The sequence below is a fragment of the Microchirus variegatus genome, assembly GCF_963457635.1.
Source record: "Microchirus variegatus genome assembly, chromosome: 16".
Taxonomy (NCBI): domain Eukaryota; kingdom Metazoa; phylum Chordata; class Actinopteri; order Pleuronectiformes; family Soleidae; genus Microchirus; species Microchirus variegatus.
This window is the reverse complement of record NC_139817.1, coordinates 21,314,124-21,339,903: the sequence shown is the minus strand read 5'-3', so window position 1 is coordinate 21,339,903 and position 25,780 is coordinate 21,314,124. Positions and strand designations below refer to the sequence as shown.

General features: G+C 39.6%; 2 protein-coding genes across 2 annotated transcripts; both read left to right on the top strand.

The window, feature by feature from the left end:
* Window positions 1-610: 610 nt before the first annotated feature.
* LOC310937858 (uncharacterized protein) lies at window positions 611-24,760 on the top strand (the record flags this gene model as incomplete). The annotated part of the gene is made up of 27 exons (XM_083902239.1): window positions 611-817; window positions 2,909-3,002; window positions 3,946-4,118; window positions 6,398-6,443; window positions 6,530-6,705; window positions 7,237-7,383; window positions 7,510-7,677; window positions 7,815-7,951; window positions 8,141-8,281; window positions 9,140-9,314; window positions 9,539-9,649; window positions 9,778-9,867; window positions 10,017-10,152; window positions 10,286-10,407; window positions 10,741-11,864; window positions 15,339-15,437; window positions 15,538-15,607; window positions 15,700-15,867; window positions 15,954-16,070; window positions 16,245-16,358; window positions 16,497-16,643; window positions 16,886-17,065; window positions 17,911-18,045; window positions 18,159-18,263; window positions 19,266-19,358; window positions 23,507-23,620; window positions 24,545-24,760. Exons 1-27 carry the CDS (start codon window positions 626-628, stop codon window positions 24,758-24,760), a joined length of 4,590 nt encoding a protein of 1,529 aa, XP_083758365.1. The 5' UTR covers window positions 611-625.
* On the top strand, window positions 12,649-15,018 carry LOC310938320 (uncharacterized protein; the record flags this gene model as incomplete). The annotated part of the gene is made up of 2 exons (XM_083902813.1): window positions 12,649-13,453; window positions 14,126-15,018. The coding sequence occupies 2 exons, from the start codon at window positions 12,649-12,651 to the stop codon at window positions 15,016-15,018; spliced, it is 1,698 nt and encodes a 565-aa protein (XP_083758939.1).
* Window positions 24,761-25,780: the final 1,020 nt, after the last annotated feature.

Below are 25,780 nucleotides of genomic sequence, written 5' to 3'. Positions count from 1 at the left end.
AGCAAAAACGTTGCGTCTGTTCATAACTGATACCACCTACCTGTCTGTCAAAGTTGGCACAAGTCTGTGGTGAAACCTTCTCAATAAGCCCCAGGCTGCGTGTTCCACTTATAACACTGGCATTGTTGTTGTCTTATGTCCTTCATCTTTGAAGTTTTTGTACCAAGTTATATTTAAATGTCAGATTTTAAATTTAGTCAGATTGTCAAAACAAACTATAACATTTTACATCTGTCAATTGATATTAATATAAAATGTGTTTTTAAACCCTTTCAAACTGTAAACTTGTATGCAAGTATAGTAGTGAAGTGTTAGGAGAAAGTAATTGCATTGTCAGCCTACGTCACGTGTATCAATTCTAATCATCGTAATTGGATTAGTTAATCCTTTGGCCACAAATGACTCTGGCTTAGTCACTCTGGGACACTTGGATGAAGGTGCTGTTCGAAATGCAGGCTGTTGAGATTGATGTTTTCACTGTGTTTGTGAGTATTTGTCATAACTGTGAAGTCATGCTCCAATGTCGTTGTTGTTTATCGTTCACATCGGCTAAAACGTGTAGCGAACATGTCACAAAACAATCATTTTCATTTCTTTTTTTCAGGGCAGGGTGCTGTCCTGTGGGATGGATGACGCCCAAGAGCAGGACGAGTACGAGGAGCGTCTGAAGGAAGTTTTTAACAGTTTCGACACCAGCGGCTGCGGCTCCCTGTGCCCAGAGGAGCTCTCTGACCTCTGTCAGTCACTGCACCTGGATGATGCCACTCCGGTTCTTCTGCATACACTTCTGCAGGACCAGGACCACCTCACAGCCAGGGTGAGTTAACTCCTCTAACCCTGAGAGGTAGTGGTTTAGTAAGAGCGTCTAAGGGCCCATACACAAGAGTGTGTTTAGGAGAATCTGCAAAATGTTTGTATTGTATAATTTTTTTTATTCACAAGGAATCAGCATTATAACACAACCCTTGCATTTTTATTTATGCAATTTTGGTAAAATGATTATGTCGTAGCTCCACCTCTCCTGCTGTCACTGTTGCAATAATTGCCGTTTCCACCTGTTTCTTTTTGCTTTTTGGAGTTTGAACATCAAGGGCAGTCTTTATGCTCATGCTCCATGTCTGTGGCAGCGTCACTGTGCCACAGTCAAGACATGGCATATAAACTACAGTGTTTGGAGTCATTTTTTGGTTTGATTTTGTGTTGTTTTATGAAGACATTTCCTGAAACAATGCCTGTGTGTTTGCAGAAAAATGTTGAACTGAAATGAAGAAAAACATCGTGCAGGGAAAGTTGTGTTTCTGTTGTGCCTGTTGTTACTAAGCAACCAAAACCAGGGAGCGGCTGCGATGATTTAAGTCACTGTAGCTTTAATTAAATAACTAATGCATTCAATCAAAACCTAGACAATAGATGCCAGCTTGGCTGTATGAAATGTGTGAGGAAGAAGGGAAAAACTCTCCCTGTCTGGAGGTTCAGAGTTTATTGCATAAAGTGGATGAAGACCAATTAGACCTGCTGCTTTTTCCCTGAGTATCAGAAGAAGTGCTTGCAAGTGTCTATTGAGTCTCTAAAGATGCCCCGTAAGCTTTAAACCAGTGATAAAATCACTTTGTGAATCTGCCATGTTAGAATTGTAATGTCAAAGCTTGGAGATAATTTTCTCAGCCATTGTTCCTTTTTGTCCCGTTACTCATGAGTTGTGGTCTTTTGGCCTCCCAGAGTGCCTGGCATCCCGTTTCCTTTAATTTTTTGCTGGATGTCTGTGTTGAATCACTCCAGCTCTCAGGTCTTTGTGTCTTCAGGCCTTTCTGGGGCTTTGTTAGCTGCCTTGTCGAGGAGAAAACGTGTCCCCATCGATGCTTATTCCAGGTGTCTGTCGTCGGGGCAACCGCGATAATCACCATAGATGCGTTTGCTTGAGGGTGCTCCTTGTAGAAAAGAGGACCCTGGTCGGATGTGCAAGGGTCACCTATACAATTTTTTTTTTGTGTGTTTTCCATTAAAAGTCACACTTTTATTCATCAAAAGAGTTGCAAAATGAATAGAAAATATAGTTGAGACATTGACCGGGTTCGAAATAATTATTTTTATTCAAAATAATAATTTTGCCCTTGTTAGCAAAACTGTTTCCAGCTGTGCAAACATCATTGCATAAGAGTTTTCTAATCATCCAATAGCCTTCTAACACAATTAGCAAACACAATGTACCATTAGAACACTGGAAATGGGCCTCTATACACCCATGTACATATTCCATTAAAAAACGTTTGCAGCTAGATTAGTCGTTTACCACATTAACAATGTATAGAGTGTATTTCTGATTCATTTAATGTCATATTCATTGAAAAAAAAAAAATAAGGACATTTTTAAGTGACCCTAAACTTTTGAACGGGAGTGTATATAAACTTTGCATTTTAGTAAAGCTCCAGTATAAAGTTTTTATATTTTCAGCTTGATGTAGAGAGATAATTTAAATTAAGTTAAAGGCATACCTCTACACCTCCCGCATCAAGTTTTGTCTTTAATAAGCGTGCACAGACGGATGGCTATTGTCTGGCGAGTGCGGGTGTGTGTGGGGCGGGTGAATGTTAGCAGAGGGGCCAGTGTACCGATTGCCTACTCATGGCATCCAACAATAAGGTCATAAAGGAAAAAGAACCCCCCCCCCCAAAAAAAAAAAATCTGCCAGCCGCCAGCCTCTGCAGCACAAAGAAAATCACCATACTCGGGGTTAGCAGCTGTTGATTCTTGAAGTGTGACGTCCCTCCTCCACCCAGACACCCAGGGACACTCGGCCTCCATCCACCCACAGGGAAATTACACCCAGTCTGAGGAATTTTATGAACGTCTCTACTTTGCTTCATGTTCTAAGTATTGCATTTTATACAAATTATTTTCTCTTTGCAGGTCGACTTTGAACAGTTTAAGAATGCACTGATTCTGATTTTATCATCTACCATCGAGGCCCCTCAACAAGAGCAGGAAAAGTTGCAGAAACCAGGTAAAGTCTAGATGTTTTATGTCGGCATCTGTATATTACAGAACGTTAAAGAAGGCAGTTTTAATGCTGAAAGTCACCCAAACGGAGAAGGTGAAGCTGAACAAGTGGAACTGCCCTCATGCTTATTCAGCTGTAAATCTTCATACTTCCACTGTTTACACCACCAAGGACGGACCTCTGATGTGGTGTGTTGTTATAAATCAGGCATGGTTAGTGTTTATAGTAAACTCCAAGCTATTTCTTGGGAAAAATACATGATTGCTTAAGTTCATGAACCGAGAGGCTTCATGGTCAATTGGTGCAATGCTTATACTTGTGTATTATGAGATAATATAATATATAAGTTTGATGCTTTTTATTTGTAAATTAAGAGTGCTTTAGTGCACAAGCTTTATGACGTTAAAGTCTTTAATATTATTGACCTATAGTTTTTGCTTAATTCAGTCAAATGGGAAAGATTTACTTCAATGATTCTGTTGTCACTGCTTTTGGAGAAGTAGCTGGATTTAGAGAAGTAGCCGCTGTGTTTATTTATTCCTGTATTCTGGTGTCAGTCAGTTTTAAATAGTCTAAATGTCATGCAGCAACCATAGCACATTTTGCAATCAGGGCTGTTACTCATTCAGCTACTCATACCTTCCATTATGGGCACAATGGCCATGGGCTTTTTGCATAGCAAGTCACATGATGAAAATCAAAGGAGAAAATGAATAATGGTCATATGATTTAGCATGTCCTAACTTTCATGAACGGAAATTAGAACCTTTGCTGTTTTGTAGTTGCAGAAATACGGAAAACAAGTAAATGATAAATTAAGTGAAGCCACATGGTCTTTATTTTGAACAGTATGATTCTGTTAAACTGTCATGCTGAAAATCTGCTGTATGTGTAGATGTGACACGACTCATGATCTTGCATTTCCTTGTGTGCGTCTCCCCCTCAGAATCTCCAGAGATCCAACCAAAGTTCGTAAACGGCAGCAAACGCTACGGCCGTCGCTCCACGCCAGAGTTAATAGAGCCTATCTCCGGCTTATCTGAAATCACCAATGCAAACCTAGCAGAGGGAGCGGATTTTGAAGACAACTACGACTCGGCTGTTCCCAGGAAACGTGAGGTAAAAGGCTAAGACTTGTCCTCACTTTTTCCCAATACTGATCAAAATTAACCTCCAGACACTGGGCTCCTTATCGCCGCCTGCCCTTGGACACAGCAAATTTCTCTGCAACCACGCACTGATTGAGAGATGTTATTCTTGGCTAATCAGCTTAGTGGCATGCTGGGCAGCTCCTGAAATGTTACACAGCCACTTCCAACACAGAATTCAGTAGTAAATGACAGTCTTAACATAATCACAGTTTAACAAGCCTGTTCGTGTCGCATCATGCAGTGTTTAATTTGTCGTTATGTGATGTGTCCGGTGTCAGACTGAACTTTGACCTGAGTGATAGTGCTGGTGGACCCGGCAGGCAACAGCTTGGTGATGTAGGTAATTTACTGTGTGTACATCATGACGAAACAAACACACACTGAAGTGTTCGTGGTTGTCAGTGAAACCAGTGGTTGCTGTCACGCTTCTGAAGCCTCCCTATGTCTACACAGGATTTCAGTGCTTCTAAAATGGAGAAATTGTATGACGTATGTGAGGGGACATTTTATGTGAGCATTAAGGATCTACCATGGAAACCAGGCTGTTAAACTTAGTAAGTCAAATTTGGCTGTTGAATTCATGAAGCAGCACTTAAAGATAATTAGTCATTTGATGCCCATTTTGAATTTTCAGCTGTAGGTTGCATAACTTACTCAAAGACATCTCAATGGGGTAAAATGATTAGAGTTAAAAGTTAATTAAGCTTCATGACTGCGTAAATGTAGGGATGCAGCGAAGAACATATGATGTTTTTCAACCACGAATAAGAAGAAGAAGACGACAACAACAACAGTTCCAATTCAGCGTCGGAGACATGGTTTTGTCTTCGCATGTTATGCTCCATTCAGAACCTCCTCACCATCATAACGGAGCACCAAAACGCTGCAGAGCATTGCTCATTTCATTGGAGTGCTGCAATGCTTGATTGTTGTCCTTGTTGTCCTTGTTGTCCTTGTTGGTCTTGTTGGTCTTGTTCTTCTTCGTGGTTGAAAAACAACATTTCTTTTTCACTGCTTCCCTAAATTTCCATGGAGCAAACAAAAAAAACAAACACCGCTTTTCTGTTTTTCTGTTCTGGTTTAAAAACAGAAAAACGATGCAGTTTGTTTGTTTTTCAGATTTGGTTTTGGAAAAGGAATAACCATACACAGATTCGTATACTGTCTGGTTTATTCCAATTACATACTTTAAACTTAAAAGAGATGATTGCTGATAAGCATTGCCATATCTCCAGCTTGCTGCAATGTCCTTCTGGCCATTTCTTCTGCAAATACCAGTTTATACGTACACACGGTTGTGCTACAGAAAGTGGAGTAGATCACGACAAAGAAAAGTCTCAATTGGTCACAAAACCGTATAATGACGGCTGGTTCAGCTTGTGCTCGTGTTTTATATTGTGTGTGTGTGTGACTCCACCCCAGATGCCTTTCACCATCACGGCAAACACAGTTTGAGACTCTGAACTGAAGCGTGTCTTAGTATTGACTAATCTAGGTTATAACAATGCTTCAATGTCCAGCTTGGAGGCCAGCAGATGGGGCTGGGTCAGGGGGGTTTTCTGTCACAGAGACTGCAGGTCTGGTTCTTTGGGATGAGGAGGAGGAGTAGGAAGAGGAGGGAGTTTGACTGTGACGGAGGAACAATAAGGCCCCACTACCCCCACCCGCGTGGATGCCTATACTCCATGTATCAAAACGTCACTCGCAGATTCCCATCTGTTCTTCATTCCAGCGCTGTTTACTCTCCAAACAATAGATGGCCACGCTGGGATTGGGCTGGAGAAATGTCGGTCAAACTTGACCAAACCCCCACTTCTTTTTATATTTATGAAAAAAGAAGTGGGTTTTTTTTTGCTGGACTGGTAAACCTTTTGTATTCTGTTCCATTTTAATTTAAATGAGCAAAACAATGTAATGTCAATTTCATTTGCACCAGTTTTTCTAACTGTCAACGAATGATATACTTTATTCCATACATATTTTGAAGGGTTTTCAAATGAATAGTAGCCCGTACATGATGCATTTCTCTTTTTTTACCACCATTCCTGAATTACCCGCTGACCCTCCCTGAAGGCCTGCACTGTTACAAAATCTTTTTTGTGAAACACTCCTGCCCCCTTGCACTCAGACTCAACCTTACTGTATTTAAAAACATGTTTCGACACATATAATTGAATATATTGACAAGGGATTTTATTTGTCGCAGACGAGTGTCCATATTAAATGTATGCCTTTTGTCTCCAACAGCGCTGGAATGCTCATGAATCTGGAACAGAGGAGTATGAGGCAGAAGGTATTGTTTGTTTTTTCTTCTCTTACTTTTTTTTGCTATTTTTTGTCTGTGTCAGAGAATGACATCATCTTTTATCTCACGTGTAGGTCAAATGCATCTCTGGAACCCAGATGAGCCGAGCACACCGCGGGGATCCATTGTTCCTTTTTCGACCTGTTTAGAGGAGAGGCTGCGCAAGGCCTGTGAGGAGCTGGCCATATCATGGGACAGATGTGCTGGTCACACTGAACTGCTTATGCTCTGTGAACATCTGGGTCTGGAGGTTGGTTTAGAATCAGTGGCAAAATCTCCTTATCAGTACCAAGGTTATTATAGTTTTGAAAGTAGTTTTTTATTTTTATTCAGTTTTTCTGTTTGTGTTTTTATTTCAGTTTAGTTTTAGTTAATCCAAAAAATTATTTAGTAGTTTTAGTTTAGTTTTTATTTTGAGGTATTGCTCTGTTTCAGTTTCGTCTTTATTTAGCTTTAGTCTTAGTATTAAGAGAAAGCCTTGACTTGTAGACGCTGAAAAGAATGTGTGACACCAAATATGGATTATCAAATCTTAATATATATATATATAATATAATTCTTAAACCTTTAACACCTGCAGTTTTTATTTAATTTAATGAAATTATTGTCTGATCAGTACTTAAATTTAGTCCCTGAGTTTTTGAACATGGAAAACACCTGTTGGCAACAACATATTTGTGGTTCAACAAATCTAACAGAGCTCATTTTACCGATTTTCTGCCTCATACAATCTGTTCTCTATGAAATGTGCCTTTTATAAACTCATACTTTTATATTTCAGATAAAGGAGGAGGTCCTCCTGAGTTTAAATCGTGATGGATTAATGAATGTTCAGGAGTTTGTGTCTCGGGCTGTAAACCTCAACAAACCCCCAACGCCGTCTGCCTCCACACCCTACAGACAACTTAAACGACATCACTCCACTCAGGTACGACATTTGTTTGCTGTTTTCCCAACTGGTTTTAAGAGGCAAGCATAATTCCCTTGTTGTAACTTACCGAATTTTCATGTATTTTTTTAGTTAACTCGAATAAAACATGTTTCCTCCATACAGCCCTTTGATGAAGGTGGCCGTAGGATTGCCACCTCCTCTGCCTTGACCAGCACCATTGGCATGCGTCTCTTTTCCACCCTTGACGATGGCACTGGTTTCACTCCTGCTGAATATATCCTGGATTCCTGGACAGAAGAAGGCATTGAAAATGGCTCAGAGATCCTGCAGGTAAAGCAGTGTACAATGTTGGTATTATAATTTTAAATATGTGAATTTAGATACTGGATTTCATACAGTTTGTGCTATTGAGATATATTTTAATTTGCTTCAAGAATCATATACTCAAAGACATAATTGATATGCAGGCTTTGAATTTCGACTTGGACGGCAAACTGAGTCTTGGAGACCTCACCATGGCGCTCGAGAATGAGTTGCTCGTTACTAAGAATGGGATTCACCAAGCAGCACTGGCGAGCTTCAAAGCTGAGCTCAGACATCTCCTGTGAGTATGAGTCATCATGTACTCTCAAACAAAATAAAAGGTCTTAATACTCTTAATGTTTTATCAGCTATCATCGGGAATGATTATAAATCTCTCAAATTAAATGAGCTAAATAAAACCAGCAGTATGGTTATTAGATTTGTTTGTTAGTTGTAGTAAATTGTTATTGTCGCTGTTTTCTTTTGTCAGAGAGCAAGTCGACAAGGAATTTAGGGAGAAAGAGAAAATCCGTTCTGATCTAGAAAAAGCGGAAAAGTTGAAAAACCAGCTCGCCACCGAGGTCGACGAGCATCACTCTGCAATTGAGCACACAAATAACCTCAAGCTCAGGTAAATATTAGCCTTTCTCCTGTATTTCCCCCTGCATGTTTGTGTAACAATTGACCTCTGTAAATAAAGAATTACTATATATTACTAAGATAATTGTCAACTATTTATATAAGTCTTTTAAAGAATTAAAAAGAAAAAAGTTTTATATTTTTTTGTTTATGAAAGTAATTGTTCGTTGCAGCTCTACTTCAAATATGATTTTTTCTTTATTTCGTATTTAATGTATTCATGGATTGCATTTGATCCTATAAGTTTCACATTACTTATAAAAAAATGTATAGGTGACCTCAAACTTTTGAACTGTAGTGTATGTTTTACGTTTTCCATTAAAAGTCACACTTTTATTCATCAAAAGAGTTGCAAAATGAATAGAAAATATAGTTAAGACATTGACAAGATTAGAAATAATGATTTTTATTCAAAATAATAATCGCCCTTTCGTCAAAGAACCAGCAAAACTGTTTTCAGTTGTGCCAACATCATTGCACAAGGGTTTTCAAGGGTTTTCTTATCATCCAATAGCCTTCTAACGTGATTAACAAACACAATGTACCAGAACACTGGAGAGATGGTTGCTGGAAATGGGCCTCTAAACACCTATGTACATATTCCATTAAACACCAGATGTTTGCAGCTAGAATATTCGTTTACCACATTAACAATGTATAGAGTGTATTTCTAATTCATTTGCTGTTGGATTCATTGAAAAAAATGCTTTTCTTTCAAATATAATGACATTTCTAAGTGACCCCAAACTTTTGAACGGTAGTGTATAATGTTCAATGAAAATTGTAAATTGTTCTATCCAGTATTTAAACATTGTCATTCTGCCCTTGCTCTGTGGATGATCGTCTACAGGAAGCTGGAGCAGGACCACAAAGAGAAACTGGCAGCTGTGCGATCAGAGCTGACGCAGGAGATGGACCGGCTCCAGCAGCAGGTGGACCTGCAGCGAGAGGAGCTGGAGAGGGAGGTGGAGAAGACCAGGGAGGATGAATCTTTTCTTAGAGACCACCTCTCCATTTCTGTGAAGGTACCACAAGAGTTTTGTCGTGTAATTTGTCTGAATTCCCCGTGCCCCTTTTGCTTATACATGAATTTGTATTTATGAACATATTCTGTAGTGTGATATAACGACTCTCATTTTATGTTATATTTCTTTGCTTTGTATAATATGTCTGTCCAGACAGAACGACTACTTTGTGTGAACATAACCTACTGCATGTCTTTTTAAAAATGTTTTATTGTATCTTTCAGGAAAACCGGCGTCTTGAAATGGAGCTGCTGGACAGCACAGAGAAACTAGTGGATGCACAAAGTCAAATTACAAAGCTCCAGACTAGTTTGGACAACATAATGAAAGAGAAGGTATGAAGACGTTTTGTTGCTATACATACATACATACAAATGTATAGACTTGCTGAGTTTCTGTCCACTCTTGTACAGTTTGTTTTGTTCAAGTATTGTTTGATATATCTGTGATTAATGTTTTGCAGTTTGGAGACTTGGACCCTGGCAGTCCAGACTTCTTCCTCCAAGAAGAACGATTTAAACAACTACGCAATGGCTACGAAGCTCAGTGCAGGGTAATTCTGTCCTTTTTGTTGTACTGTAAATGAGCTTTACAAACTGTATTTTAGATGCATATGATATAGTGTGAATTCAAATTAATTATTTCCCTTAACTAAGTGATTAAATGTCTAATGATTAGTGTCAATTATTCTTGAATTGGCAGGAGCTGCAAGATCGTATTGATGAGCTGCAGTCAGAGCTCCAGGACTTCCACAGTCTCGGTCGAGTTCTTCAGCCATGCAACAAACCTCTGTCCGAGGAGCTGGAGAGTAAAAGCCCTGGCATGGAGTCTGATCCCGGTACGATTAATTACTGTAAACTTAAAATGAATCCCAGCAGTACCCGTGACAGAGCATTAACAACAATTATTCATGAAACATTTTGCACAAGTTACAATCTTCTACTTCCTTTCCATCACTGTTTACTTTGCAGGCATTGGTTCTGAAGAGGTTCAGCCATTCAGCTTGAGCCTGGAAGCAGAGATGATGCTGGAGCGGCTGAAGGAGCAACACTTTCAGGAAATGGAAGAGTTGCGAAATCAACTGGAAAGCAAGGTGTCTAGAAAATATAATTGAGTTTATATTTCAGGAACCACGAGCCAGACTAGTCCTTATCCTATCTCACTTATGTAACTACTTCTACGCTGTGTTCTTATCTAATCTTGTGTCTTGTTTAAATTATCCTTAAATCTTTGTTGCCTAATGTGTAAGTACATAAAGTAATGGAAAATACATTCACCTTTGATTCTTAATTTACCTGGTTGCTGCCATTTGCTTTATATTGACAGAGTGGTGTCAAGTCAAAATATAAATCTCCATTAAATTAAATGTATCCCCATCCACCCCCAAAAATGTGACATTTCTGTCTTTCTTTTTAATGTGCTACAGATCACTGATGTTGATCAGATCGTAGAAAAGCAGAGGGCGACCCATGAGGGCCAAAAAGCTGTCTTGGCTCTCCAGCACCAGCAGGAGGTCCAGGCTCTAAGGGATGAGATGGCCAGAGTTCAGAGCCAGACACAGGAGCTCCAGAGCCAGCTTGATCAAGTGGAGCTGGAGCGGCGCTGTCTGGTGAAGAAGCTGGCTGAAGAGAGGGAAGAGCTTGAAAACCTGCAAGAGGAAGAAGTGGGAAATCTCAGACAACAGCTGCTGGAGATTCACACTTACGCCGCTGACCTGGAGGATCAGCTGAAGAACCTTGAAGCCCAAATCTCTGAGACGGATGAAAACTGTCACAGTCAGGTGGATGAACTGAAAAAACGACATGCCATGGAGATAAAGAAACTCGAAGAAAAACATGTTAAAATTTCTGAAGCCAGACTGGATGATGGGATCAATAAACTCCAGGAAGAAAAGGCTGAGTTAGAGAGGAGGTTGTTAGATGATTTTGAAAGGGAGAGGGAAGAGTTGAAACAAAGCCATGAGGTCCAGCTGAAAACTAAACTAGAGGAGGCGAAGATGATGCTTGATAAGGAGCAGGATGAGATTGTGCAGAAACTTACAGAGCAGTGGGGAAAAGAGCGAGCTCAGCTGGATGAGCAGAATAATGAGTCTCTGCAGGTTTTGCTGGAGGAAGAGATGTTGAGACTTGTCAAGGAACATGAGGCAAAGGACGTTAATCTCAGGAAACAGTGGGAGGCTGAGCGAGCTCAGCTTCAGCAGCAACACGAGGACGCTGTGCTCCAAAGAATACTTGAGGAAAGAATGCAGTTACAGGAGCAGTTTCAGCAGAGGGAGAAAAAGCTAAAGAAAGAGTGGGGGAGAGAGAGACTGCAGCTGGATGAGGATTATGAAGGGATGCTCAATGACAGGTTGCATGAGGAGAGGGAGAAGCTTGAAACTGAGAAAGCAGAGCTGGAGAAAAAGCTAAAATACTTGATGACAGAAGAGATGGCTCTTTTAGAAGTGAGACACAGGGATGCCGTGAAGGAGCTGACCACAAAGCACAGTGAAGAGAGGAACACTCTGAGCAGTATATTGGACAAACTACGAGATGACTTTGCTCAGGAGAGGTAAGAGGTGTCTTTTGAGTATATTTTTTCAATTTTAAATGCATAAATTACAGGAATAATTGAGCAGTTTGGCTGATTTCCACATTCATATATAATGATGATTAAATTAGATTTTACTTTATTGGTTCCACACGAGGGAAATTCACTTGGTACAGCAGCAGAAGGATTAGAGGTAGATGATTGACAAAGCACAGAGAAAGTATTAGAATAGGACGTAAAATAACCAAAATAAAAATATTACTGTCAAAAATTCTGACAGAAATGTACAAGTTTTTAAGAATGTGTTATAAAGATAAAAAAAATGTAAAGATAACAAAAATTATATCGGTTTTCTTGTGTTTAGTAAATATGAACCTACTGTAGCAGCTGGAATACTTGGGTATCGGCCAGCTATGTCTAAATCTAAAGAAATTCCACTGACCGTTCTGTTCTGCGACCTAGGAAAACAAAATTGTAGTTTTATGAGGGGGAATTTGTTTGACTTTCGCTTCACTCCCTCCAAAGGTTTAAGTTTAAGCATTAGGTTTAATATATTATGTTAAAGAAAGCCTGGCTAGCAGTTTCTTTCCTGGTGCCAGTATTTATATTTGGCTTACCCAAAATCTCCTCGCTCTATTTATTGTACACAAGATTGAAAATGATATAATCTCATCTTGCTTGGCAAGAAAGCAGTCAACCAAGTTTTAGAATATAACGTGTAATTTAAGTTTGGCTGAAAAGGGAAGATGGTGTTTGTCTTCTGTGCCCATAAACGTTCAAAACTGTTAACATTCATTGAATAACCATGTACAGGAGGGAAATGGAGGTCAGCTTCACCCAAAGAATCAAAGAGGTGGAAAAACGCTTCTCGTGTGATCAAGAATCTGTTGAAGAGCGATTTCAGGCCAGCGTTTTGAAACTTGAACAGCACTACCAAAGTCAGCTGAAGGTGCTTTCTGAAAGCCACGGCGAGCAGAAGCTCCAGTGGGAAGCACAGATGCAGGAACACGAGAAGGCAGACGCTCAAAGACAAAAGATGGACGAGATTGTGAAGCAGGAGAGGGCAAGTCTCAATCAAAAGTGGAAACAAGAACTATGTGAGCTTGAACGTTTGAAGATCAATCAAGTTGAAGAACTGCACAAAACCGTTGTCAAAAACGAAGAACTGCAGAATGATCTGGACAACTTGATTAGTCTGAACCAGACAAAAGAGATGGAACTTAGTAGGCAGAATGACCTCCGTAACTGTCTTCAGGAAAGTTTGGACACCAAAGATGAGCTCCTCGTTCAATCTGAGCACAAAGCACTTCAGGCTGAAGTCCTGTTTAATCAAACTATGGAGGACTTTATACAGGAGACGGCAAAACATCAGAGTAACCAGTCGGAACTTGAGGCAAAGTACAACGAGATGCATGCAATTTCTGAGCAACACGTATTGGAGAGAACTGAACTGTTAACAGAGCGAGATGATTTAAAAATTAAGATTGAAGAGCTGGAGATGTTGCTCACACAGGCAGCAGTGGACTTTGAACTTGACAGGAAGGAGCTCCAGGAATGTGTGACTGTTCTTGAGGGGAAGTTGAAAGATAATCTTGAGAATGATGAAGGAGGTATGCTAAAAAGAAGGGTTAAAGAGTTGGAGATGGAACTCGATCAAGTTTTGACTTCTATAGAGAAGGTTGAGAAAAAAGAAAAAAGGGAATTGAACAAAGAACAAGAAATATGTTTGGCACCCAATGTTGGTATTGGTGATTGTATAAATTTCTCTAATCAGGAACTAGTTTGTTTGTCACCCTCTGTTGAACAAGACATAGAAGTAAGAACTATATCGGATACCCTTCATTCAGTGGATGAAGGCTCTGAACATATTATGGATGTCGATTATGATAATGAAAGCCTGGCTACAAACAATGATGAAGACCACCGGCCAAAAATGATTATGAAAAGAACTGAGACCCCAGAACAGGATAATCAAATGGTTTTGACTGAGAATAATGAAAATCAAGTTGGTTTTGTTTCTAATTTTAAAATGAAAAATTCAAACTCCTACCTAGTCTGTGATTGTCCAGAAAGTGGACTTTGTCATGAAGACAACGCTAAAACAAATCTTTTGAATGTTGAAAACAATGAAGAGTCTGTTTCCTTAGAGATGCAGATTGAAGGTGTGGAAGCAGATCAAGATACAGCAGATGGTGTGTATATAACGGCTCTTGAATCATGTAAGGGCGAATTTAAACCTCAATATTTACCACCGTTTGATTTTGGAAGTTGTTTTCGTGAAGATGAGCCATGTGTTGAGACTGAGGATAATCTGTTAGTGCTGGGGGAGATGGGTGACCTCGATGAGCTGCCTCTGAAGCACGCTGAGGTTAGCGGTTTTGCGAATAACTCTCGCCAGAATAAAGAGCAAACTCGATTTGTTTCAGAGTCGGGGAATGAACTTTTAACTTCTAAAATTAAGACTGAGCCTGCTGACTGCACACATGGTGAACATGATGATGGGGATTCTGGGAACCAGACTTGCTCTCTCCTTAAACTAATGGGTTTGTACAACACTGCCATGGATGAGAACATCCTCCTACATGAGAAGATATCTCTGCTTCAGCAGAAGACGGAACTACTGGAGAATCTTCTGGTTCATAACAGTGAAAAGATGAAAACTGGCCACCAGATTCTGGAGGAGAACTATAGTCTCAAAGTGAAAATGGTGCTGCTAATGGAGCACGTCAAAAAGCTGGAGATAAAAGCCATAAAAATGACAGATGTACAGATTCAATATGAAGATTGCATGTGTGAAAATAACAAGCTGAAGGAGCAAAATGGTGAACTTGAAAAAACCGTGTGGATCCTTGAAACACAGTTGAATATTTTCCATGATTTCCAAGATGAGCAGTTTTCACTTGATGGGATCAGCAAGATGAGGGAAGAAAATACTGAGCTGTTCAGGGACGTGGAGACACGGGATGAGATTCTCTCTGGACTGGATCCAGATGTACATTTGGAAAGTTCTACAGGAGAAGATTTACTGGAACTGGAGGCTGAAGTTGAGGCAGTGAGTGACCTTGAGGACGACTGTGAACATTTTGAGAAGCAGAACACCAAAATGTGCAGAGCCCTTTCAGAGCCTCAGGACAAGTCGCAGACATTAAATGAAGCAACACAGGCCCATAGGTAATGTGAAGAAAAAGAAACTAGGAACCCGTCCTCCTGTACCTCCTGTGGCTTGTTGTTGTTCCATCCCTTATATGCTTCGTGGATCTTTCTTTCCACCACTCCCAACTATAACATAGTGTTGTTATTCCTACCTGTAATTAGTGTCCTCATGCTCGTAAATCTGTGTGCAGTTGAACAGATCTTGAACACTTTACCAGTAGAAGGCCAAATAAGTGTCTGTTTAGTGTGTAATTGGTAGATGAAGCTAAACAGATGAAACATCCACAGTTCTGTGGATTCTGAATCCAGTTTTTCTGATTTTTGTCTACTGTTTTTCCATAGATCTGAGGTCTGTCGTCTTGCTGAAGAAAATCTCCTCCTTGGGCAAAAGATGACAGCTTTGAAGGAGGAGGACTTGAAAGAGGCCAATGAAGAGTTGACGTAAGCAACATCCAATGATGTTTCCAGTTAATTGCGTTGTTGATGCTTTTTAGTCTTGTGTCGTGTATAATAAAATTTTCTTCCCTTCGTTCATTTTTAGACAAACATTGGAACACTTAAAAAATGAAAGGACCACAGCTCGGAGGGTAGCAGAGACTTTTCAGAAACAGGTGCTTTATATTTACATTTCCTAAAACTTGGATGTACTGTACCTCGTTAGGTAAGCAGGTTATGAGACGTCACTGTATCTCTTCCTCTTCAGATTGCAGAGCTGCATTTGCAGAGGCAACAACTGAAGGATGAGAATGGGAAGCTGTCGAAGCAAAGCGCCCACGACATTGCTGAGATGGAGGATCTACACGAGCAGCTGGCAGAGCTGAAGAAGGAGATAGAGAGGAGAGAGGTGTTCCCTGCTGAAGATAAAAACAAGGTAAACGGTGTTTTATCGCAGACTCTTTTCATGGTTGAGTGGTGGTTGTCCTAGTTGGTAGATAATTGGTGGCTGTTTTGTGTTAGCTGGCAGCGTGTGTGACTTCTCTGGAGGCAGAGCTGACCAAAGCTCTGGAGGACACTGCACAGCTGGAGGAGAGGAATAGCCAGATGTCACAGCAACTGTCTGGCTTCAGAGAGAAGGTAAGGTTGGGCGCATCAGTGTCTGGCACTGAGGCAAAGAAGTACGACCGGTGCTTTCTTAAAAGTATTTTCCAGCCTTGACTCACTTGGTGAGTTGAGAGTTTGATTCCGCTTCAGCAGTAAAGGTTATCATAGTTTTTCATTCCAGTGTTGTGCTCTTCTCTTTGTTCTTAGGTGACCAAATTTGACTACATGGAGAACCAGCTCAGCCATCTGCTGGAGGAACGGAAGAGTGTGGACAAGGAGACTCAGAGCCTCCGCAGCCAGCTCGCCAAAGCTCAAGAGCGGGTGAGACTCTGCTGTAACCACAGAATAATTTTTAAATGTTATGTTGGACTGTAGTCTTTTGGGTCAACTTAGATCTATGCATTTATCATCTTTATTACATTAGAGCTAAATGTAATCCCTTTTTTTACCCCACTCTAGGTCAAGGCAGTGGATGAAACATCTCTGGCAGTGAACCATCAAAGTGCTCGCCTCAAGGCTGATGTTCGTGTTTTGCAGAAGGAGAGGGATTCCCTGAAACATGAAGTTGCAGTTCTACACAAACGGCTGCAGAATGCCAATGATAAAGTAAGATATTCATGATCTGGTCTCTAGATTCATGCATTTAGAGATGTACCAACCCCACAATTTTTTTTATAAGGTAACAAAATGAAGGGATGGTGTAAATGCATTCTGTCCTTACATGTAACTGTTAGCAGAAATATTTGAACTTGTGGGACTTGTAGCAGAATAAAATGGTAGATTAGTGTACCTTTTCTAATTTAAAATATTTTACTGACACTTGACCCTCTGGCTTTTGTTTATCACAGCACCACATTTTAGAAATGGCCTTGCACTCGAGCGGTTTGCAGAATCAGAGTAAAAAAAGGCTCAAAGATGAGCTGTCTCGTCTGATGGAGCAAGAGCAGCTGCTCCTGAGGCAGGAGAACGAGAGGCTTCAGGCAGAAGTGCGCAATATCAAAGGAGACCTAGTGCAGTCGAGAGAGAAGGTGAGCTGACACTTTCTAAATTTAAATTCACTAAAAAAACGTGCAGGCAGGATGTCTCGCAGTTACTGAACTAGGGCTGTAATCAACCAAAGAAACTCTTGGTCGACTAAAGCCCTGAAATTTCGACTAAAAATCGACTAATCGGGGTGCTTTACGGGTGCGGCTCTTTTCAAATTAAAAGAGACTCTTATTTTGAAAAGACCCGCAGCCGTGGCTGGAGTTCAACAGAGTCTGAGGCTCTGACAGTGTTACGTGCAGCTGCGCAATACCATAGCCTGTGATATCCGAAAATAAGTAGTAATTTCAGCATAACTGTTGAGGAATATTTAGATTATTTGGCTCTGTGCATGTCCTCGTGCAGCGCGAGACTGATCATAGGAGCGCAGCTCTTCTTTTTTTTTTTAGCGTCATCTACTTTTGAAAAATGCTGCCACACTGCTGATGTCTTTGACATGGATGTGACAGGAGGACTGACTGTAGCCTCAAATGAAAAGCTCAAAATTCACGTCTAATTAATATCAACGCTAATCTGTCTGTCGCTCATGAGCCACGGAGCGACAACAACCCACTGGGCTGGACTAAACCAAAATAGTGGAAAACAAAGGGGGTGTTCTCTGAAGACATGCTGTTACCTGTGAAACACGGGTGCTCTAAAACACCCCTATTAGACTTGGTACTTTCCTTCTAATGAAATTCACCATAAAAAAAATATTATAATAAATAAAAAAATTAGTCGACCAATCACAGTTTTGGTCGAGCCACAACGTGTCGACCAATTAGTCGACCAGTCGACTTTGACTTTACAGCCCTATACTGAACTGTAAACCCTCTGTCCTCTGCTCCAGGTTCGTCACCTTGATTCAACCATCTTGTCCTTGAAGCAACAGAAACAACCAAATCACTTGTCACTGGTGAAGGCTTTGGAGGTGGAGAACGCCTCTTTGAAGCAGGAGCTGGAGGCACAAAAGGAACAGAACAAGGTGAAACATTTTGTAGAACTAAACAGTTAACCTTCGTGTGTTGTTTTCTTCCAATTACGGTGATTACTTGGTATCCTCTTGGATTTTTAATACTGTGTACATGTTGGTTTCAGAGCTGTGAAGCTGGACAAGGACGCACACCTTCACTGGAGAGTCTTCAGCAGGAAAATGAGGCGCTTAAGGACCAAATGGCTCACCTGTCTTCACAGCTACTGGAGGTACATCACAATACCGTTTCTACTCTTATTTTACAGGGTTTCCGCGCATCCTTCTTTTTCTTACGGGACTTCGAGAAGGAGATGTAGAGACTAAATGTACTATCATTTTTGTATATTTTGTATTTTTGCATATTTTTTAGTCGGACACATGCATTTAAACAGCACTTGTACATACAGCTATAGAACCAGAGAGCACTGAGTATCACTTTATGTACAATAACATTGAACATCTCATTGAATGACACACATCCTATGCTTATTTATTTAAAGGGACACTGTGTAGTATTTATAGGTTTATATGACCCAAAATCCACTTTTTTATACATATTATGTGCTCCTGCATTGTCTAGTCGCTGTACAATAGTTGGGGAGGGGGTGAGCAGAGGAGCAGTTCGTTGTTGTAAATTTCAGCCTCTCCTCTAGATGTCACTATAAACTACTTACTTCAACTTTAATTATCGCCTATATTTATAGTGTTTTCGGTCTTAAATTTCTTTCAAGGTGGCAATAAAAAGGTCTTAAATTTGACTTGCTGAAACCTGCAGATACCCTGTTTTAGATAATTGGATAAGAATTCCTAACACTAAGTGGTACTGTGCAGCTCACCATGATGCTGTTTGGATTGGTAAATCCTGATCTAGCTTACTTTTCCACTGCGGGATGTGTCGGCCAATAGCTGCGTTAGACACTGTAGCCTGCCAAAGAAAAAATAAATGGCCTTGAACCCTCTGTCATAATGCACAACTATTCTGTTTTCCGTTAAAATAAAAAGGGTGACGGTACAGACTGGATATTTCGGTGGCCATTTTTCTAAAGTATGTTTTTTGGTAGGGGTTTTGTGATTTATCCAGGACAAGATGTCTTTCCTCGCAGCAAGTGTACTTTCACGACAATTTGACAGCCAAAATACAAATAATTGAGTATTGAGGATTCTGTTGTTATTGTACATATTTCTGTTTATGCTATAATTCTTTCCTCATGATTTTACTCCTTTTTGTCCAGAGTTTTCAGGCTCATCTGGTTGGACTTCTGCCTCCGTCCCCTCACAGGATTCCCAGAGGACAACTTCGCGGTGAAGATCCTGACAACATGCAGGTACAGTACAGTCTGAACTATTCCCTTGTGTAAGGCCAGAGCAAATATGCAGCAATATGAAGTAATATTTCACCAATATCAGACAAGCATTACAGAATTATACATTCATATTACTCCAAGAAAAGGGGCTATACTGTGCTGCTTTTACCTTGCATGGTATGGGATTATGTTCATCTCCTGCCTTGTTTCTCTCACTGTCCTTTTTTTTAAATTTTCTCACAAGTTGGTTATTTTTTTGTTGGCTTTATATCCATAAATGCCCATAAAATGGAAACATGAAAGCACATCTCATGTTTTTGGGGATAACATGGGAGTTAGATGTGAAAACATGCATTGTATTTCACACTGGTGAAGAAAGTGTTTCCACTTAAATAAATCACTCAATTCAGGTGTTGAAATTTGTTTTTTTTAAATTTGATGTTTTTATTCCTTTTATTAATTTTGTAGCCAATTTAAATGATTTTTTTTTAGAGATGGTAACATCTAAGAGCAATAAGATTATAATTTTAAAGGTTCAGTGTGTAAAAGAGTGCTAAAATTATGTTCAAAAATTGAGGATAAAATAATACTTTAAGGGCCTGATTTACTAAAGGTTTGCGCGTGCAAAAACGTGTGCAAACTGGATTGCACACGCAGATTTGCGTTGATGCTGATCTACTAACTGATCTACTCTTGGTGCACGGCGAAGCGCAGGTGGCGCAGTGCGCGAACATCACCAAAATCTCACAGGCAGGTTACCCTAACCCTAACCCTTCCAGTTCCAGACACATTTAAATGCAATAAATAATCACAGCAATCACTATTTAATGTAACTATGTGAATATAGATATATCATCTATATCGATTGTCCCGTCGCCTCTGACGTCAGATCAAAGGCTGTTGGCACGCGTAATGGAAACTCAGCCTGACTGAATGAACACAGATGAAACCAGGGACGGACTGGGACTAAAAAGCCGTTGTGATGATCCGCTTTATTTATTTACTTATTGACAAAAAAGTCACACATCCATTGAAATTAGACTTGTAGACGCAGGATTAAAATAATAATAATATAAAAAGGTCCTATGGACCCGGGGAACAAGGACGTCATATATGCCTCGATCCCAGTTATCAGCTCATCGCAGAACGTCAGCTGTGCTTTCTGTTCAGTGGCTTCAAATTTCATTCTGCGTTTCCGTTTAGTCTGCTCTTTCTCCATGTGGACAACTCTTGACTCGCGCAAAATCCTCATTTAAATAGGGCGGTCTTAACCACTTCTAACAGGCGCAGTCTTTCTGCTTGTGCAAGCAATTTAGTGCTCTCTATTTGGAATCTTAGTAAATCAGGCCCTAAGTGTTCAATCACCCGATCGTACATGAAACTATGATTTTGTTTTTTTCCAAACACCTGAGCTGAGTGTCATTGTTCTCATTTAATTTTATTTTTTGGTTGCATTTTTTTGGGGGGGTTTTGTTGTGCTCTTCGTTTTGGTAAATGTCACAGATCCACTTCAGCACCTGTTTGTCTTCATCATATATCATGTGTTGTTTACTTTGTGGGTTTGGTGTTTCAGTCTGTTGCACCCGTGTGTCTCTAGTCGTGTCTCGCTGGCTTGTGTTTAATGTGGAGTGGTGTGATCGTCATCATCATCACCTGGGTGTGTCTGTTTTCCATGAATCACTTTTTGCAGAGTCATGCCGCACAAACAACTGTCTCTTCACGACCGATTCATCTGCACATGAAGTCATTCCACACCAGTGTGTTTGTGTGTATTATTGCAACATCTGGTGTTATTCGTATCAGCAGAGTCATGCCTAGTTATCACCATGAATATAGTGGAAAGGAAAAGGTTGTTCCCTTTTTAATGGTCATTTTGTGTGCAGGTTACAGAGCAGTAATTATCATTTTATCAGTTTCAAAATTTCACAATTAGCAAATTGCAAAGGATACGGTGATATTCTACCATGAAAGCAGGGTATTTAAGTAGAAGGACTGAACAATTGGACTTGTGCATTCAAAAGTTTAGAGAAGGCTTACTTAAGTTCACCTGTAAAGGTTAAAGGTGCATTCTGAAATTGAGCCAAACATGCATAACCTTTTGTGAGTAGTGTATATATTTAATTACTAAGTGTATTCACATGGAAACGGAACTTTCCTGATAGCTTATTTTTTCTTTTTTGTTGTTGTAGTATATATGCCAGGCCTGTATGTGACGCTGTTGCGCTGCCTCATAGTTTGTATGCACGGAAATGCAAGGGGTGGCATTTTTCAGATTCATTCTAAAACCCATCCATCCATCATCTACCGCTTTATCCTCCAGAAGAGGGTCACGGGGATGCTGTGTCAATCTCAGCTGACATAGGACGATAGGCGGGGTACGTTCCGGACAGTTTGCCAGTCCATCGTAGGGCCACGTATAGAGACAAACAAACATTCACTCTCTCTCTGAGATCCATTTTTCACAAATATCATTCTAGGGCTCCCAAAAAAAGCCAAAACTTTGCGGATTCCCCATATATCATTTTTATGTTTACAGACCCTCAAATAACTCTTATCCTGAAAAATGGCAGTTTTAAAGTCATGCTCACATGCATATTTCCATAATTCTTCCTCATTTATTCAAGCTCTCATCAGGCGTCTCATTTTACTGAACATACTCCATCAATATGTACCAACCACACTGTATTAGAGCTTGTTGACTGACCAGCCCCTGTGCAGATGTTTAGGATTAGACATTAGAGTGGCTAGAGCTGTGGTGAAGTGTACCTACCTTTTCTCTCCAGGGGGCGATGCCGGAGCAGCGGGTGGCTCACGCGGACAGCTACCGGCGGATCGGTGGATTGTAGCGGCATCGTCTTTCTCCACTTTTATCCTCTCTTACCTCCACGTGGCTGCTCTCCTCATGTTCTGCTCTTCCTCTGCTTTTTTGCTTGGAGCAAAACGATCTAATTCGAGCACATAAAGCTGAACTTTCTGCTTCTTTATAGGAGACTGTGAACGTATGTGGTGCCTGATTTAAAGGGCATGGATGTCTAATTGAACTCGTTTGCTGCCAGGTGGCAGGAAAACGCAGAAATGACTTGTGGTGTTTTCCCCATGGGACCGCGATATAAAATGATGACAAAACTAAATTTAACGTTGACATATACAAACCACAATGTGGCATCATTAATATTTTTGGGCAGATTTTTTAAATGCAGGGTGTGTTTTGTTTCCTGGGAATGTTTGGTTTTGCACTTGTGTCTGAGACATGGTCAATTCTCCGAGGCTGAGTCTCATTTCACATTTGACGCGAGTTGACGTTGAGGTCAGGTTAGTGCCTGACCGTCCTCTGAGCCATTTCTAACAATCAAACAAATGTCTACCTGTTTTTTTTTATCAGGTCATATAACTGTCAGCTGTGTCAGCATCAAGGTTTTTTTGTTTTGTTTTTTAAATGAAGGTACCAGGTTTTCACTGTTTCATGTTTATGTCCGTGTTTCTTTTCGGACACTACACAGAGTTGAATGTTTCTTCGAGCTACGTGTCGATGTTCTTTCCGTCTTCTGGCTCTGTGTTATTGTTGTTTTGTGTTGCTGCTGCACGACCAAAGTAAATCACAAAATCGAGTTTCTGGGAACAAAAAGTCTTCAAACCTGTCACAAAACTGTAAACTTTGAATGTTTCTATTATATTTATTATTAGAAATTCCACATGAGCCAAATCATCGTTTACCCCAGTAGTTTGTAGCTCGTACAGTGTGTCATTATGTTATTATCATGTACTTTATGTGGTTGGTTCTTTTTTTGTTTCTTATTTGCACCATACATAGACTCACCTGTATTTGATTAATTTAATTTATTTAATAGAGATATGCTGGCCTTTATTTTTATTTATACATTAAATTATTTTTCTAGAGGTATTTGAAATTGATGGCATTATTTTATACCTATTTATATTTTATTTATTTTTGTAGTGTTTTGTTTGCTCTTCGTAGCAATGTTGTAGAAGTCGTATCAAGAGAAAATAAAGCACCTATAAAGCTCACTGCAATCTGGACTATGTTGTTTCTGACCCAATTTTTTTTTCTTTTTACTGGATGCCAAGTGAAAGGCAAGATAATACACATTTCATTATTGTGTTATTGCACTTGCAGCAAAGTGATGATACTGTTTTTGTCTCATCACCAGGATGAAAGGGAGAGGAAGATGAAGAACATGGAGGAGCGGATGAGAGAAATTGAGATGTCGCTGCATAATGTGAAGCTGCTGCTCAAAGAGAAGGTCGCTCAACTGAAAGATCAGGTCAGTTCAAAAAACTCACAATACGTAAAGTTGGTTTACCCTTTTTAAAAAGAAAACGGACCAAACATCACATGATTTTACTCCAGTAGCTCACAGAGCCTGAACCGTGTTTCACTGATTAACCCTTTATGTACTTTTTACTAGATAGATTTAGGAAAATGTTATAGATTTTAATAGATCAAATTAATATGTATTAAATCCACACATTTCATAAAAAGTGGAGGCATCAAATCATTTTGGGAAAGAAGCTACAAATGTAGGGAGTATTCAGAAACATGATGTATAAATAAATGAAATAGGAATTAAACTGATTATTATTATTACGTAGTTTCAACAAATTTTCCTCTTGAGACATTTGACATCACTTAATTTCAATGAAACAAAGTGAAAACACCTTGTATATGATTTGAGCATGACTCATGTGTAGCTTATACCAATTTGAATATTCACCTGATACAGATACTTTAATAGTAGGAGATGCACAAGTATAAAGAATCATATTAATGATGGTCCGTTCCATTTAGCTGCCTCACGGTCACTGTCCTGATTTACTTGAACTAAACAGCCATTGTTAAAAAGGATTATTAACACATCATAATATCTTTTATTTAGAGGTGCCTTTCAGAGTTTACAGGGTTACTGAAACTGAAAACTGAATTATGTGCTATAATAAGGCTTATAAGGGTAAAAAAAAAAAATGCTTCAATGAATAAATGTGTTTGGCATCCGTTTGACACTTTTGTTAAATGTGGAGAGATATTGACAAATAAGTCATGACAAAAAGAAGTTGAGTTTCTGTGATCTGTAATAAGCATTTTTACTCTAGCTGACTCATTTTCCCTTGGTTTCTTGTAACCGTCTATTTGGATCAAAAGATGAATTAACAAAATGGACTTCATAATCAAATGTCCCTGACTTTTCCAGCTGAACAAAAATGGCAAAGCAGATGTGCTGATCAACGATCTGTATGTGGAGAACGCTCAGCTGCTGAAAGCTCTGGAGATAACCGAGCAGCGGCACAAGATCGCAGAGAAGAAGAACTACCTGCTGGAGGAGAAGATCTCCAGCCTCAACAAGATAGTGCGGGACCTGAACCCGTCACTGCTTCCCTCACTACCCTATCACTATAAATGCTCATAATGCATCGCCTAAAATACCTACACTCTGCAGAGTAACCAACAAAGTGCAATACTTCTTTGCCCTTTTCTTCCCGTCTTTAAAAACACATTGATTTATAATGCATCCTAACATTTCCTTTAATGTCCACCACCACATTCTATTCCATTTATTTTAAATGTTACTGTTCACTGTGCAGTATTATATATATTAAGCAGTTTTGCTTAAATTGTGTTGGACCAATGAAGAACTAATATGTGACCGATAAACTGTAAAGAGTTTTATAGTTATTTATAATATAAATGCGTATTTTTCAAAGCAGTAGCCGAGAACATAATGACATAATGTGTGTCTCTTGAAAGGGACAGAAACTGAAGTGTACATGTTATACAAGTGTTCTTTTGTCTATGTTTTTCAGAGACACTATGTTTGTGTATCTGTTCTTTTTAAGCCCTTGTGTAAAGAAGAAACGGGCCAATCTGTGAAATCATGCACACAGAAGAGCCAAATAACCCTGAGGTGTTTGCTCTCACCTAACACTACCTGTACAGTAGTTCTATCCATTTTAAATGTCTGTGAAAGTGTCAATACATTTTATTTATATTTAAATGCTATTCTATCACCTGTTGCAATATATAAAGTTGTTAGTGTTTAAAACCGCACCATGAATGTTTCTGTTTTAAAGTGATGGACCTTGTTTTTACTGCAGAATAAGCACTAATGTTGAAAACAGGGTCATGTTTTGTGCTTTCAGGATCGATAAAATGCATAACTTGTATTCCATTTGAATCCTTTTTGAATGATTTGCCTTTGTTACTCTTGCCTTGCCAAAATGAATACACTTTATATGAACCCAGAAGTATGAAATGTATTTAAAGCTAAGCACATTTTTGCTCCAAATTTTAGTTAGTGGTTGATTTAATTTTAATTTTGCTGGGTTTTTATGACAATACTTATGACCTTGTTTGCATCTTGCACCTGGCAAATACTCCATTATTACAAAAAAAAAAACTAATTATAAACACTACAACTAATATAAACTTA